The sequence below is a fragment of the Poecile atricapillus genome, chromosome 2, assembly GCF_030490865.1.
Source record: "Poecile atricapillus isolate bPoeAtr1 chromosome 2, bPoeAtr1.hap1, whole genome shotgun sequence".
Classification (NCBI taxonomy): domain Eukaryota; kingdom Metazoa; phylum Chordata; class Aves; order Passeriformes; family Paridae; genus Poecile; species Poecile atricapillus.
In genome coordinates this window covers 95,996,040-96,013,623 of record NC_081250.1, presented here as the reverse complement: position 1 = coordinate 96,013,623, position 17,584 = coordinate 95,996,040, and the positions used below count along the sequence as shown (strand labels likewise).

General features: G+C 39.1%; 1 protein-coding gene across 1 annotated transcript; it reads right to left on the bottom strand.

Moving 5' to 3' along the window:
• Nucleotides 1-1,374: 1,374 nt before the first annotated feature.
• On the bottom strand, nt 1,375-17,490 carry LOC131575216 (cytochrome b5). The gene is made up of 5 exons (XM_058830331.1): nt 17,238-17,490; nt 7,511-7,639; nt 5,856-5,885; nt 3,324-3,358; nt 1,375-2,470 (listed from the first exon to the last, which is right to left on the bottom strand). Exons 1-5 carry the CDS (start codon nt 17,379-17,381, stop codon nt 2,392-2,394), a joined length of 417 nt encoding a protein of 138 aa, XP_058686314.1. The 5' UTR covers nt 17,382-17,490; the 3' UTR covers nt 1,375-2,391.
• Nucleotides 17,491-17,584: the final 94 nt, after the last annotated feature.

Here is a 17,584-nt window from a genome sequence, read left to right as displayed (position 1 = left end):
CTTCCTTGTCATCTCAGAGGAAGCAAGTGAACAAGCTGTGCTGGCTTTACTCCACAGACACCAAGAAGCAGCCAAGGCCATCTCCATTTAAGGGGGAGCTCCCCATCCATCACTGTGCATACTTGTGAACAACAGAGAACAGGCAAATAAAGGCCAAAAATGCAATACCCAAATAATTTAAGGCAGTGTAAACATTACAAGGTTGTACAAGTAGACAATAAAAGATGACAACTGATTTAAAGCATTAACACTAAAGCCAGCCTCTTTAAACAAAAACTAGTATTTATTATCAGATGATTAGAGCAAATACTTTCAGATTGGGTCTGTGGACAAAGGATTTTGTTCTGAGAAAAAAAGCAGACTGTCACTGCTTTACTTTTTGCCATCAGACTGTAAAAACATTAATTCACTAACTTTTATAATAGCACATTCATTCCCCACCACACCCATACATTTTTTCTCTTCTCCTATTCATACTCAAAAGATAAAGTCACATAAAAAGTTCTATATGTGACACCTCTAAGGAAAGCAGTTCTAAACTTAAGAGTTTAAAAGGGAAAATAAGCCTGTTAATTTTTTTTCTAATTTAGATCTATCTCCATTTACAAAATCAGTTTACATTTAAAAACATAAAAGGAATGTGTATCTCTGAGGAATAACTTGTATCCACACCAGTGAAGAGGACTGCACATCTACATGAGCATTTTTACTTGTATCAGTTATTGAAGCACTGCCTACTTCTCTAAACTCACCACGCTTCTGGTTCACATTGTGGAAATTCCCTGTACATTCCCTGCCAGACTGAATAGTTTTAGATGGGACTGAGCTTCCATAATTACTCCAGGGAATTGTATAAATATCCAGTATACAGGACCAAAACAGAGCTACATCATATTAAAACTCCAACATGCACAGCATGGGCAAAAAGCATTTCACAGCAAGTGTTTCACATTAGAGATCCACTTTAATTGCACTGCTCTATCTGCTGATGTGGACATCTTATCTGTCTGAAACTCTTGTGGTGGGGGGGGAAGCTAAGCTTTCTAAAGTTGCCCCCCTTTTTTTTTGCCTTGCCTAGATATATGGACTCCAGTGCTGTTTTAAAAATGAAACTTGATTTGTGATTCTAAATACCAACTCTGAGTTATTATATCCTTTTTAAAGGTTATCTATAAAAGTACCAATAAAGCTTGAAGTTTTAAAACTATTTCACCACATTCAGAGGGAAAGCCATGGCAAAAACAGGACAAAAGTTAGTGCTTGATATAAAGTTGATGGGAGCTTCTGTAAGTGCCCTTCTGTGAAGTGCCCCAATAGGAAGTCCCTTTCAAGGCCTTCAAAGAATTTGGAAATGAAGGTGTTTGAGCCAGCAGGTGTAAGCAATTAAACTTTTATTCATAATCATTTACATATGACTAAAAATGTTCACCACAAAATGCAAACTCGTAGTTATCTTGTATTCAGCAGTGAAAACAGTTGCCTCTTCATAGTAAAGCACCAAAGCACATCACAGAAGAGTCAGAAACAGATTTCATTTATCAGTTTTCCCCCTCACAATGTACTTCACAAAGTTGAAGATTCTATGGAAGGCTAAAAGTTCCAGAACAAATTCTCTAATCACCTGAGTGTTTGGCAGTAACAGTACTATTTATTAAAAGCAGTTACTTTTTTCTGCCTTTTTTCAAAAAAAAGAGCTATTTTTCACAAAAATGAGACAGACATCATTGGGCCAAACAGTGAGTTTCATACTTCATCTGAATTTTTCAATGAGAGACAGAAAGCAGAACAGTTTGCTAGTAGGAGTACCTAAAACAACTATAAGAGCAGTTGTCAAAACAATGGAAAAACCCCCAGCTCATTATAGCTGATTGGTAGGGCCCAACCCACATCCAGGTACCCATAAACTCCACTCTGTTTTATTCATTACATTTAACTTGCATTTCATTCATACTACATTTAAAAAGACAACATAATTTTTTTAAGTTAAGTTGTGTACGTGTACACAGTTTTGGTAGTCTTTTAAAGCTGTAAAATGTATACGTCAGGAGAGTCCTAATGACCCTATTACAGATTAAAAAGAAATAACCAGAATCAGTGTTACATAGAAAATAATATTCTACCACAGAAACCAATACAGTTATCAAATAATTCATTAGAGAATACAAGTGTTATACAAAAAGAGAAATGGTGCCTTTTTATCACTTCACAGCAGCATATAAGAAGGCAACGTCAAGAAAAGTGCACAGCAGAAGAGGAATTGTTTTGTTTTCTGAAAAACTTGAATTTTTCTTCAGACATCAGGCTTTTATCCAGGAAAGTATTGGGTTAGGATTGCTTACATTTTCTCCCAGAGAATGTATTCTCTTCTTGCATTAATTCCCAGTAAGGCGCTTATTCTGACATGTAGGAACGATACATCAGGGCCACGATAATCGCTGCTATTGCTGGGATCACCCAGCTGGACCATGAACTAAAGGGAAGTTTTTGAAAAAGCAGTTTAGGAAGTGATAATCAGCAAGTTATAAAAAGAAAAAAAAAGTCATTGCTTAAGAGAAGTCCCTCCTCACTCCAACAAATACTTCAGGGCAACAGAACACCTGGATTGGCCAGTAATATTCCAGACAAGGGAAGAAGCTTGTACAGTAAGGCTTTGTACTAGAGCTTATAGGAAGCTTGCTTACTAGAGAATAGTAAAACCCTAGGCACATTTAAAATCATGCTGTGCTGCCCAGAATGTCATTCATTCAAAAGCCATTTAAGTAGCAGCATCACATGACACTTCTAAGCACCCAAACTCCCCACCCCAAGGGTCACAGAAGAGTCCTCTGAGGTTTCAGCAGTAGGCAATTGTCAGCAGGATATAACTTGACAAAGTTTGATTCAGTGGTATTCCAAAGTGTTTTTCAACCCCCTCCCAATTCTGACCAATCTTCCTCCTTATACACAGACTTCTCTTATTTCCCTTAGATGCAACAGCAGTAGCAAATCTTAAAAGCAAGTCATCCAAATCAGTAAAATAATTGGAAAGGGCACTAAGAGTCTTCCCTTCACATGGCAGACTCCAGAAATAAAGGGCTGTGCAAAACAAACCATTTGGTAAATACTGACACTTGACAATATGAGACAAGTAGCTACTTGGTAAGCTGACATACTGGTAAAGAGGTACATAGATGCCAACTTGGACTTTAAACAGAACAGAAATTTTCATGTACCACCCCCTGATATCTCAGCTTCCAGCAGATAAAATCTGTTCAGCTTTTTAAGTTTCAGAAAATCATAAGGAACTTCAAACATCAAGTTGGACATCAGATGTCATACTGTACCTGGAAGAAGACTGAACAGTGGTAATAAGAGTTTCCTGGAAAGCAAAAAAACAAGAAGATATTTACTTCAGGAAGACAACCTTCTCCATCTTAACTAGTTCCACAGTTTCTCAAAACTCATAATGTGAGACTAATTCAAAAACAACTCAATGAATGCATTTGGGAAGCAACTTTTCCTAATTCCTACAGCAGTTCTGTTGTACTATAAAGCTAGCTAGTAGCAGTTTCTACAGTCAATATTGCATCAAGTTCTTAAAACACTATCAAAAAGAATTTTGCTGCAGGTTTTCTATGACGCTAACTTCAACCTCAGGTTACATTTGAAACATTTCAGTCATCTGTAAGACAAAAATCCTTTCCTTGACTAAAATCAAATTGAAAAAATTTGGAATTAATTCACAAATATTTTTCATATCAAAACAACATAAAGAAAGCTAATAATTTACAACTACAAGGCTTATTAAACTCAGGGGTTTTAGTGTCATATTTCAGACTGTGTAAGAATCAGTCAAATCGTTATTGTTATCAGCTGTTCCTGATACTGATTTGCACTTCTTGTTCAATTTCCACAAAAAAAAAAGCAGCACTACAAGGTCAAACCCCAGCTGGGTACAGGTGCACAACTTATATGAAAACTTATTAATCTGAATAACTCTAATTGTGTATGACTCTAAGTCTATTTTAAAAATCCAAGCATTAAAGCCCTACCATAATTTAGTGGTACAAGATCCATCACAGCAAAATTACTTGCTTTGGTATCAGAACATCAGCAATTAATTTAAAGAAAGATTTTCAACACCCTCTCAGAGGTTCAAGCATACTACTTTTGCAAGCACCCAAATCATCTTAGATTGACTCATACAAATACTGTGTGTAAATGAGTATGACTCATAGACTACATCTATGTTGCTTTTGCGAACACCTCAATGAAAAACTAAGCCCAAAGCCAAACAGCATGGAAGAACTGGTGCCCACATTATCAAGGCTAGCACTGTTTATAACAGACTTACCACATCCAGGCCCAGGGGGATGGCTCCCCTCACATTGAGATAGTAACAGAAATATAGCCTAGCTCATAAAAACTTAATTTTAAACTTTAAGACACTGGACAGGTGCAGTGAAGGTACCTTAAAAACAGTGTGAGGACAAGAAGGACATTTGAAAGCCCAAGGCCTTCTGACAGCTCCTAGAGAGCCAGGGCACAGAACCTCCCTAACCTGTCACATACCACCCAAAGTATAATGCAAATTGAAACTTTCTACAGCCACACATCCTACTGCAGAAAAGCACCCCAACTTCCTTCTGGAATGATGGAGAACAAGTGTAGTGGAGGTAGCTATGTGGATACATCTTAACTCCCACCTGACTATGCACTGGACAAACGAATATTCTAAGTACTTCCGTTTGGTAAATTCCTCTGAGATTAGTGAAAGGATTATCTGCTACAACTTGCACTGAGCAGTCTGTTCTCAGTTGCATTTATCATTACTGCTCTTAAAGCTTAGGTGTAAACTGCCCTGAATGTAAAAAAAATTTGAATAGCAGATATTGTTCTTGGTGGGAAGAAGCTCAGAATTTCAATCACTATTCAGTTTCTTACTTTTATTAGTATACTAGTTCCAGGCCCTAATAAAAAAAAATTAACAATTGCTATAGTGAGCATTTCAATGCACATATATATGTTAGAAAATTATTTTCTTTCTTTCCTTTAACTGATTCATATCATTGGAAGATCTTACAAAATCAATTACTTCTAAGAATACAGGAAGATTAAGATCTTGTTCTTACTAAACTTCATTTAAAAATAATTTCCAATTATTTCCTAAGCATGCTGTTGTACTGGTAAACCCAGTGCAAACATCCTCTATGGATGCTCTACAGTAGCAGAAACTGTACAAATTAATCCCTGAAGCACCTTCTCCCTTAAGTGACATATGAATTTTTTGAATTTGATAGCTGACTGCAAACACAGATTAATGCTAATAAGGATGAAAAAACCCATTAGAAAATAAGTGCAATACTGCATCGACAGGATACACAGTAGAATCTACTGAAATAGTCAGGGAGCAAACAGTAATTTCACCTTGAAAAGGGTTCAGAATTGCAATTTAACTGATTTATAATACATTGAATGCCTCTACATTCTCTATCTATTAGTGTGACCAGTACATTAAGCATCACATTTTTCCTCCCACAAACACGAATTAGTTTAAACTGTTCTGCCAATAAACTGCTTTTCTTAGACAGAACACTAGAAGACCATTGACTGATTCCAGTCACCTTTCCGCTATAGTATAATGTCATCAGACTTAGTAATCCCTTGGTATGAATCCACACAAATTCGAAAACATAACATGTTAAGGGAAGGAATAATCTGAAGAAGTATCAAGAGGTCAAAGAGATTTAAAACCTGAAACAAAGCTTAAACAGAATTATTTCTTTTTCTGGGGGTATACCATTCATACACAAATACTAAGACACTGTCTGTAATGCCCAGGAGAAACAATGAGGCATTTCAAGAAGCACACTTACTGTTGGTTTCTGAAGCTTGGATCTATCATCCTGCAAGAAAAAAAAGCAAGAAACATTTAGTCAAAATCTGGAAGCATTAAAAATAAAACCAAACTCACTCAATTTATCAGTTAATTCAGTCTCCAATCCATTCTGTTAATGTGTAAGTATTTTTCCCTAGATAAAAACAGACTTGCAAGAAAGCAGATGTCAGCGATTGATTTTGAGTTAACATAAACAAGATCGCTTCCTTAAATAATACTTCCCAGTATGCAACGAAGTGAAACCTGAGCCTCCAACAAATTTCACTATTCTTTGTGACCATGTTTTTACCTTACCTTTGTCTCTAGAAAGCATATAACCTTTAGCTTGTACATTGACTGCAACCATATTAATTCTGCTTAGTGTACTTGCACTATAATGTAAAGTCAACTAACTGGTTGTGGTCTAAGGGTCCACTGGTCCAAAGGTCCCAAATTCTAGGGATCCTTCAAAAACTCAAAGTTCTGCTTGGCACAGTCACATTCATTACAAAAAAGCCCAACAGTATATAATCCTGTCAATTCTGTGCTTGTACATTAAACTACCAAGCTGTTGCATATCAAGTGAAAACAAGCACTTGCCAGACAAGGAAGAATTGGACTGATAGACAGGTTAAGAACATTAGTGGTATCAGAAATGGATGGCAAGCCTGCAAAGCCATAAATGTGCATCAGAGCCAAATCACTTCCTATTAGGAAAAGCTACACTAGTAACGTTTATCAAGAGATTACCTGAAACAAACAAGATCAGGAATCTTATTGTGAAATAGGCTAAATCACTCAAGACAGTGATTTTTACCCCAAATGCAAGACAAACATACATGAAAGAAGAGGAAAAGAGGCAGGAATGGGCAGCAAAGTAGAGCAGACAGGCACACTAGCAGCCTAAACCTCAAAACAGTGGTTTTCAACTACTAAGACGAAGAAGGGTTTAACTATGGCTTAGCTGAAGGAAGCCAAGGCAGCAGCTTTGTAGATAGAAAGAAATACTCCAAAACTTGAGACAGCAGAAAGGTGTTCATTAAAAGTATGGGAAATGAGATGGACAGTATAAAAGAGAGGACAACCACAAGTAGGGAACCATGATGCAGCTAAAAATGGCAGGAGCCAGAGAAGGGAAGACAGAGCAACAAACTGGAAGTACAATGCTTACAATGACCATTTTCTAAACATACATATGAAGAGCCAGGATTGCACCTTTCGATGCAGATAGAATCCTGGCAGATATGTAATTACAATGGTGGAAGCATGAAAGCAGTTGTTAAGTAGTCACTGCATACTGGCAAAAGAAAAGGTCTAGACATTCTGACAGACCACCTTCAGGAGTTACAGAGTTTCCTTACAAAGCTGACAGTGTATACCAGAAATGACATGGTTTCATATTCAGTTTATTCAAGAACTAAGCTGTAAGACAATTTAGATCACCAAAAGATGTGACCATCCTTACACTACACTAATCAAATCCCTTCACATTGGGAAAACAATCTCAAACCTAAGTACATCCACAAACAGCTGCAGGACTGGCATCCAATCAAACTAGCAGTTCTTCCTGATTTTGAAGTAATTACCAGACAAGTAATTAGAGGCAAAAGCAGTACAGTAAACACAAAAGTAAGGACACTCTCATATACTCACGGGATGAAGTTCCCCAACAATAAAGGATTCTGACAATGTCCTTGCATCTGTGGAATGGCCAACATCTTCAAAGTTCTCAGTAGCATCTCCTCCAGCTTGCTCCCTAAGGACCTCTTCACCTCCTGGGTGCTGCAATTTTAAATGAGTTTGGATTTGTTACAGAAGTACATTTCACTTTCTAGAAATGGGAATTCTGCATTTTTACATTTCTAAAAAAAAAAAAAATTAAAAAAAACAAAATCAGCTGCTAAACTTTCTAGAGGAAACATAAGTCTTTCTGAATCACTAGAGAGCTTTATGTAGCTCTGAAGCCAAAACCAAGGAAGCTAAGTCTCTATTTCATTGGCAAAGAAGCAATAAGAGGCATTACCCCCTGCAACTAAAGCATTTAGAAAGCTTTGGGGAATCAGTCTGTATTTTAACAGCTAATCTATCATCTGAAGTTACATTCTGTGTTTTTCACTTCTTTAGGAAATGTGTATTTTTATCTAAACAATACGTTTTACAGCAGAAGGATAAAAGCCAAAAAGGTTTAAGCTGCAGCAAGAACATTCCAGGAAGATAAAAAAAATCTGCTGGCAAGAAGCGCAATCAAGCATTGGCAAGATGGCAAGGTGCTAAGGAACCTGACCTTCTGGTTAATCCTGCGGGGAGCTGGGCCAGATAACTTTAAGGGTCCTTTCCAAACAAATTATGGTACAAATACCAAGTAAGACAGCTCCTTTGGAAGTGATTAAGCACAACTGAAAGCCCACTCAAGACCCTTGAATAGCAATTGGTTTTCATAGGCTATGGAATCCTGAAACCACATTGTTGATAAAACCCCTGAGATACAGAGAAGTCATCTCCCAGGAGCTTCTACTACTTCAATCCATCACCATTCCCTCAACATAAACCCCTGTTCTCCATTAACTTTTATTCTTCCCCAGGATGCACTTTGGGGGATTTTATGAAATTTTTATGAAGTACATTTTCATCTATCAAATATCTCTGCCTGAATATACTGCAAGATCACATCTTCTAGTTCAGTGCATTTCCTCAGCTCCAAGTTACTTACTCATATAACAGGTAATGTGCCACAAAAAATCACCACTCAACTTTCAAGCAGGAAAGTACTACATTAACATTGGGAATGATTAGGTAAACAAATTTAGTAGTACTGCCTTGGATTAAGGCAACTATGGAAGAGATATAAGCACTTTACCAGTAGCAGAGGAGATAAAAGGCTTTGGAACCTCAATTCAATTTTCAATGTTTCTGAGTACAAGATACAAAATTACGGAAAATAGTCAAAATTTCTACAATTTAGGATCATCTTGTGGGGAGAACAGCTTACCAAAAAGCCCATAGGTTAAATAAATGACATTTCTACTAGCCTAGGCACTTCAGGTTAGCACTAACTTCAAATACTCCTATTAATCTTGTATCAAAATTTCTCTTGTGACAAAAACAGTGTTTGTTCATGAACCAAACTACTACTATGAATTTCCAGCAGTACCACAACTCCACAACTTGAATCCTCATATTAAATGCAGACATTTCTTTTAACAGATTAAGAAAGTTGAGGAGAAAAAAACCTAAAAAAAACCTCCATAAACGAAAAACCACAGCACTTTTTAAAAAGCCAAGATACCACAGCTATTAGGGTAAAGGATCCCTACCATGACTAAGCAAAAAGATTAAGCAACTGATAGAGAGATTAGACACAGCAAGTGAGCCGAAAAAAGGTTAGAAGAGTACAAGCAGAGTAAAGATTATGCAAGCAACCTGCAAATATGGCACGCTTACCAAATATTGTCCTTGAATCCATGATGGTACATATTAAGGAAAAAGACTGGGCAAAAGCTGAGGGAGCACTCAAGTTCAATGCCTTGAAATGGCACTTGAGAAGCTGAACTTGGGTCTAACTAGCACTCCCAGACACTGCCTCAACTAAATCTTCATAGAATTTTTTCAGCAGTATGGGTTTTGGTTTTTTAAAACCACACCAAAGAATTGCTTCAAAATAGAAAAATATATGTACCAACTTCAGGAAAAAAAGCAGCACAACTCCTTGGAAAACATGCTTAACAAACAAGCATGTTTAACAAACAAGGTATCAACAAGCAGCAAAAGGCCCCGAAGTTAAACCAGCCATAAAGCACCAGCAGCATGTAAACTCTTATTCATGAATTACACTGAAACCAAATGCAAACCAAACCCCACTCATACAAGCACATAAAATACCAGTTACACTGACAAGTCATCAAAATCATATGATTTACACTAGCTAACAAAATCAAATTCACTATCCAGACAAACAAGTGGGTATCTACCAATGTAACTGCATCTACATTGAAATTACTTCATGGAGTACTTTAACAAGCTACTTGCAGATTGCCAGCGACAGAATGATCATGTACTAACTTGTGTTCCCAAATCCCTCCCTTGTGCCACTACAAAGCAATCACGTAGCAGTATGGGCAGCACCACAGAGGAGCTCCAGCTTTTCTCTGTAGAACTAGTTTTTGTCTAATTAGCAAGTGATCCCTCTATCTACAAAACCACAATATTAGTGTCAAGACAGTGACTGCAACCAATCCTCTCTACCAACCCTCTGACTGTCTATCACAGATCAGCTGAAGAGGACAAATTCACCCTGACCTCTGCCACTATAGCTGAAAAACTGACAATTTTTTTTGACATGAGCAAGGCTAAGTACAGAGAATCACACACAGAATTTCAAACTAAGCCATCTACCAGATGACGTTAATAATACCCTACTACACATTGATGAAAGTACTTTGAAACAAAACACTTTGCTTTTAGATGTCACCTCTGCTTAACAATATGAACTTACAAACCTCTGTAAATAACTAGCACATAATACATGCAATTAATGAAAATATTTCACCTCCCCTAATGAAAGAGAGCAACTGTAATGTCTCACACAAAGGGCAAGAGCTGACTTTTCTATCAAGAGATGAGCATCTTTCATGGTTGGATGAGTTTCCCAAAACTTGTTTATACAAGGCCTTTGTTGATGATTCTGCCTGGTAAACAAAGCCTGCTACCAGAACTGCTACTTTAATGAAGATCCTCCGGATAGACCCTGGAACTGAAAAGCCCACAAGGCTATACAGATAGTGAGTCCTAAACCAAAATCCTCCTGATAAAAGTAATTGAAGAGTTCTTGCAGGTAGAACTGTGGTTCAGGGGAAATGAAAAAGCTTTTGATGATAAATTAAGACAGCCTAGCTCATTTCTAGGACATTACCAATAAAATAGATAAGCTAAGTTACATGCATAACAAATGCCTACACAGAGCCAGCACTAGCACAGAGCTCAGACTAATTCCTAACAGCAGTACATTAGAAAGTTTTAGATAAGGCAAATGCGCAGTTAATCTTGCTGGTCTCATCTGGGTCAAAAGTCCAGCTTACCTCATCCTGAATGCCCCCTTTTCTCAGCTTTGCTATGGTCATGCAAATTTCTCAGTGTTCTAGTTCAAGGCTAGTCCATTAAGGCACAGCTACCTTAATTTGCAACTCCTGTGCCCTCCCCCTTCCTATACCGAGGTGATGAAATCTAGGGTCCAATTTAACTTCCAGCAAGACCAGCAAAGGTCTCCATTAGTGGCAGTCTCATAAACTCACATCTCACTTTCTGCCCTACAGGAATGAAAAGCAGAAAGGGGGCAGTGACAGAGCCAGGAGCACTCAGAGAACCTCAGCTGTATTATGCAGAACAGATAGACAAATGCTTGCTTATTTCAAGGCATTTTCATGTAGCCTGAAAAGAGTCCTCCAAATTATTTCTATCATCTATTTAAGTTTAAGGACAGATATTGTCAGCTCACGTAAAATGTCAGGAGCCTAGAAAAGACCTCTCTCTGAAAGTGTATTTTTGAAAACTATCATTAGGCCTTTAGATGAAGAGCAAACAGAATACACAGTAGCTTGGTGCCTGCCCTGATTTCAACTGGGGTAGAGTTGCATTTTCTTCTTGGAGGCTGATACAGTGCTGTGCTTTGGATCCAGGATGAGAATAATCAGTGACAACACACTGACGCTGCAGTTGTCGTTAAGTAGCACTTACCCTAATTCAAGGACTTCTCAATGTCCCATGCTCTGCCAGCAAGAACGTGCATAAGAAACCAGGAAGGAGCACAGCCAGGACAGCTGCTCTGAACTGGTCAAAAGGGTATTCCATACCACAGAATATCATGCTCAGTATACAAACTGGGAGGAGTTGGCTGGGAGCCACAGCTTGCTGCTTGGCAATGGGCTGGGCATGGGTTAGCATCTCTTTTTGTCTCCTTCTTTATAGTAATTATTATTAGTTTTATTTCAGTTATTAAACTGTTCTTATCTCAACCCCCATGTTTTATCTTTTTTTCCATAATTCCCTTCCCCATCACACCAAGGGTCTGTGGGGAGCAATGAAGGGGCTGCAGGGCACTGAGGTTAAACCACAACAGTGCCCATTTCCTCACTTACAAAACAGAGCTTGCAGAGTTTCACATAAAAATGCTAAGAAGTGCTATTTCTAAAAACGTTTTCAAATTCTCCTGCAAGCTTCATCTGAGCTTAAGGAAAAGGAAGTGTTAACACTGGGTTTAATCCTCAGACTGCAAAGCTGTGCAGTAAGAGTTCCCATGGTTCATTGGCAGACTCCAAATGTGCCAATACAGGCATCCTTCAATGCAAGCTGATCATGACTTTAAACATGGAAGGCATTGTGCTACTCCTCCACAACACCAGCACACTGCATGAATGTAACTAATTGCCACACAGGGGAGAGAACATTTTCCATCCTGACACAGTAGAACAATATTTGCTTTTTGCACTTTATTTGATCAGCATTACAAAACACATTTAGTGGGAGCTGTCCATTCTAGGAGTTTAGGAAAAGTGCTATAGAAGCACAAGTTCATACCTAATAGGAAAAAAAAAATATATTTACCAATAACCTTTTTCCCAAATTCTTAAGACCACCAACAACTGAATTAACCTAAGACAAGTCTGTATTAGATTAATATTAAATGCATGCCATAGTTGGTTTCCAGAACAAGAAACTCCTCTCTGGTAGAGATGTTCCTATACATGTCAGCTGTTTTGCCTAGCTTAAGGAATCCAATCAAGTTCCCACAAGAGCCTTACCACAACAGAAAGTAAATCAAGACACAGATCATTCATTTTTATAGGCCCAGCTATTCTTTAGCTCATTAGATTGATGTTAAAACCTGACCAGAGTGATGACTGTATTAAAATTATGGGGAAATACTATAGAGCATTGCCAAACGTACTTTGTCCATTCATTGACATTTAATGTTCCTCATGTATGTAATTATCTACAATACACATTTAGCCATGACATCCTGCTGTGAGTACACATGCATTTCTAGTAGCTATTTTCCTTTAAATGACATAGGACTTTATACTGGTTTCAGCTGGGATACAATTAATTTTCTTGTTAGTAGCTGGTACAGTACAGTGCTTTGGATTTAGCATGAGAATAGTGTTGTTAATGAACTTGGTTGCAGACAAGTAGTGCTCACCTAAGTCAAGGACTTTTCAGTGTTCCACGCTCTGCCAGTGAGGGAGCACAGCCAGGACAGCTGACCCAAACTGGATATTCCATACCATAGAATGTCACACTCCAGCCATAAACTGTGAGGAGTTGACTGTCAGCCACCACTCACTGCTCTTGAACAGGCTGGGCATTGGTCAGTGAGTGGAGAACACACGCATGGTGCACCATTTGTTTCTCCTGGGTTTTATTCTTCTCTCTCTCCTTATCATTACAATTATTGTTACATTTACTTTATTTCCACTATTAAACTGTTCTTATATTGACCCACAAAACTGACCTTTTTCTGATTCTCCTCCCCATGCACCGGGCAGAGGGGAGAGTGTGCCACTGTGTGGTACATGGGTACTCCCTGAGGTTAAACCACAAGACCTGAAGCTAAAGAGAAGGTTTCTCAAATCTTCTGCAATGCAGGTCTGACAGCCTTTAATAACAAATAACATAATAGTTTCTGGTTTCAAGAATACTCTTTCTTGCCAAGAAATTATTAAATTATGCATTTTGGAAGTTGATTTCTTCTCTCAGACTTGGAAAATCAAAGAACATTCAGAGATGAATATTCAAGCTATGAATTTTCCCCAGTATCTGCCACTTAAAAAATAATAATAATAGTAAAAAAAAAAATCAACCTGATTGAAAAAAGTAGTTGCTGAAATCTTCATTAACCCCAAGGATCAGATATCAAAGCAGACAATTGTTTCCTCCTTCAGCACTCTTTCTACATTTCACATGACCTTTTTTAAGCCTTGTTCTTTAGTAAACCAAGCTACTATGGGTCACACCATGCCATGCCTCCACTCCCAACATATGTCACCATCCACAGCCCATTTCCTATCTAACCACAATCAAGCGTTCACAGAGGCTCATTGTTCCCCAAAACCAAAGTTCCACTAAACATTTAGAAGCTCCATGAAGACACAACAGCTGGACAGAGGGAGTACACCCTTTAACTACTCTAATGGAGTGAAATGCAGCATCACACTTTCACTTATTAATCACAAGAGCATCCAAGGTGTCTTCAAGATTGAAGCACAGTAAAGTTGTCAATTTCATTATTAATAAGAAAATATTTCCATAGGTTAATACAGCAGCTGCAAAGATGGCTTACTGGTTTAAGAAACAGGACTGGTTATCTTAGCTGCTCTCATTTCTGCACTCCCCAGTAAACTGATATTTATGTACTACTTGAGAAGAGCATGAGTGAGGTGATGCTTTAGCAGTGAACCCTTTTTAATACAACTAGACTTAAATTTCAGTGGCCGACATTTAAGTCTTAAAATATGTTAAGCTTTTCTACTTCTGAAAGGAATTGTAAGAAATAAACCTGAGTTTAACCAATAATGCTATTGAAACAGATAACATAAAAAAGCCCTTTGAGTAGGGTTTATTGTATTCTGGCATGAATCAGCAAGAGTCTAACTTCACTTTCTCCTCAATTGTCACATGAAAATGCCTCATGGTGTCTGACAGTGTCAGAAGAATTAGCATAAACTTGCTAAGTTAACTAAGTACCAAAAGCATTAAAAAAAAAAAAAAAAAAAAGGTTAAAAAAGTGCCCCATGAAGTATTTTAATCAAAGAGTTCCATAATAAAAACCACCAATATAATGAATATTAAAATGTCAAAGAACTTTCCCTAGAACCGTAGCTTCACTTAAAATATTTTGGGTAACTATTTCCAACAATCTCATTCGTTATCTCGGAATGTCTTCGAAATTTTAGGTCAAAACCAGTCATGTTCTCTTGAAAGCTGTTTAATGTGAGGCTGAAGTCTGACTTAAGTGTATCAGAGTGTCTCAAGACATCCTCGACACTGTCCAAAACCCAACTATTTAAATACTTACAAATGGAATTCTTTTGATATGCTGCCAAATTATCAATGTTGTCCTGAAGGATGAAAATCAGGTTTTCTTGGAGAAATTTACACAAGGTGATGCCTCTTAATATTTACCAATTTCACCATATGTACTGAAGGAAGAGGCTGTGCAAGTACTTCATCTCTAAAGCTCATTAAATTCTGGATTTTTTTTTTTGTCAAGTGGTTTGCTTTTCTTGAGTGGGGTTAGGTTTAGGGTTTTTTTAAGGTGTGGGTCTTTTTGTTTCTGCCCCCTCAATCTGGACAATACATACAAACAATACAATTATGTATCAATCAAAACTGATCAAGTTTCCAAAAGCTAATTCAGTTTTGCAGACTACATGAAAAGCTGTGTTCTTCTCCAGAGCTTCTAAAATTAAATTTGCCCTGACTGCATAACTATACAATGATGTCCATAACTAATGGATGAACATGACCAGGGGCACAGCTAGATGAAAAATAATGAAGGAAGAGTCAGTAGATCAGTTTCACTATCTGCCTTGCTGAAAAGCTGAACAATTTACATTGACACACAGCTTAAGAATGAAATACTACCTGTGTCAACACTGGGTTAGAAAAATTGCTTGTCAACCCTCCTTTGCAAAATGCTCAGTTTCTCCTCTGAATTGCAAGTGTTTACAAGCACAAAAATCAAGATGGGACTACAGAACTACTTAAAATCTGTCACGTCTCTACCCATCTAAACTGTATTCTTTAATAAATTAATGTAAGTCTACCATACACTTTTTAATTGGTCGCTTTTAGGAAGAATTTCTTCACAGAAAGGGTGATTAACCATCGAAAGGGACTGCCAAGAGAGGTGGCAGTCACCACCCCTTTAAGGAAAGGCTGGATGCAGCACGTACTGCCATGGTCTTATTGACACAGTGGTGTTTGGTCAATAACTGGATAAGATCTCAGAGGTCTTTTCCAACTTAATTGATCCTGTGATTCTACCTTTGCTAACTGGGAATACAGAACAAGGGAGAAAACTCAAAATATCTAAATCCCAGTGCCATTCAATTACTGAAAAAAAAAAAGTGGCATGTTTTATTTCTGCATTTCCACTGAAGAATGTTTAAGTCAAATAAACTAAAATGCTTCTTTTTTAACCATGACTATCAATGATTATATCAACTACTCACTGTCTGCCAGAGATCAAGATCAACCACTAACTGGGGAATAAAAAAGCCCAACAAAACATAGCCAAAAAAAATTGAACTTGACTCTAGTGCTCTACACTAGAGATTGAACTGATGCAGCTTTGCAACACCACACTGCATCCCTGCACCAAGCATGTTAGGGCAGCAGTGAGAGCCACCCTAATTTTCTGATCCTGGTTGCCTGTATGAAGTGCCACATCTGCCATGTCTGCAAAAAAAGACCACCCAGATCTTAAGTCTACCCCGGATGTACTTATTTGATAGATACGAACACAAGCCACTGTGACCAAGAGGCTTTACGAAGGACTGGACATAAGGAAGAATTTTTTTACAGTGACAGGAGTGAAGCATTGGCACAGGTTGCCCATAGACGTTGGGAATGCCCCATTCCTGGACGTGTTCAAGGACAGGGGTTGGGAGTAACCTGGTCTACTAGAATGTGCCTCTGCCCTTGGCAGGGGGCTGGAATGAGGTTTAATGCCTATTCTAATCCAAACAATTTTGTGATTCTGTGACTAGTAGAGTAACCCTGTGATATTCTGCACGCTGTGGTACTTCCACCTTGTGGAATTTCTTTCCTGTTCCATAATACAACACACACTACAATAGTTTGAAGAGAGCAGTTGCTGACCTTTTAGTTCACAAGATAATATGGCTCTGGGTCCCAGCTGAGTCTTCACTTTTAATTCTGTTTTCAGTTGGCACACCAAAGCAAGAAGCAAATGGATTCAGCCCCACTCCTGGTACTCAAGATTCACACAACCAGCCCGCCTATCTCAGCCCTCAATAACTGCTCCAGTTTTTTTCCTCCTTGCCCTTATTTACTGGAAATTCAAATTAGAATTAAACCCCGAAAGTTTCAGGCGGGCACAGAGCGGATGACACGGTAGCGTGGCCGGCGTGCACAGCACTCGCGGGTTTCTCCTGCCCGAGAGGCTCCCGGAGCCCGGGCCCGCCCCGCCGCTTTCCTCCAGGGCGCTATCGCGGCCCCGAGGGCGGCTCCCGCCGCGGGCCGGAGCAGGCGGACGGGAACCCGCCAGGGGCACAGTGCGGGGAGCCGAGGAGCCGCCGGCGAGCCCGCCCCGCGGGCCTCCGGTGTCCTCTTCAGCGTCCCGGCAACGCAGACACCCACCCACCTCGTCCAGGAACTTGGTGACATCGTAGATGCGGTGGTGGATGATGATCCAGGTGCTCTGACTGTTGTTGTGCTTCTGCACCTCCTCCAGGCGGTAGTAGCGGCCCCGCCACGGCTCCTTCCCGGTCTCGCTGGATCCCACCATGTCCGGTCCGGTTTGGTCCTTTCCTGTTCTGTCTTATCTTGTTTTGTCCCGCACCTCACTCGCCACAAACTGATATCCCGCACACGGCCGGGGCTCCGCCACAGGCCCTATCACCGCCCGCCACCGCCCCGCCCCTCTTCCCTCCGGCCTCTCATTGGCGGAGAGCAATGCCACTCAAAGCAGACGGGCAGCCTGGGGGCGGC

Coding starts and splice junctions, on each gene's coding strand:
- LOC131575216 (XM_058830331.1), bottom strand. CDS start 17,381: ATGGTGGGATCCAGCGAGACCGGGAAGGAGCCGTGGCGGGGCCGCTAC. Junction 7,640..17,237: donor TCACCAAGTTCCTGGACGAG/GTGGGTGGGTGT, acceptor TTAAAATTGCAG/CACCCAGGAGGTGAAGAGGT. Junction 5,886..7,510: donor TTGTTGGGGAACTTCATCCC/GTGAGTATATGA, acceptor TTTTTCTTGCAG/GATGATAGATCCAAGCTTCA.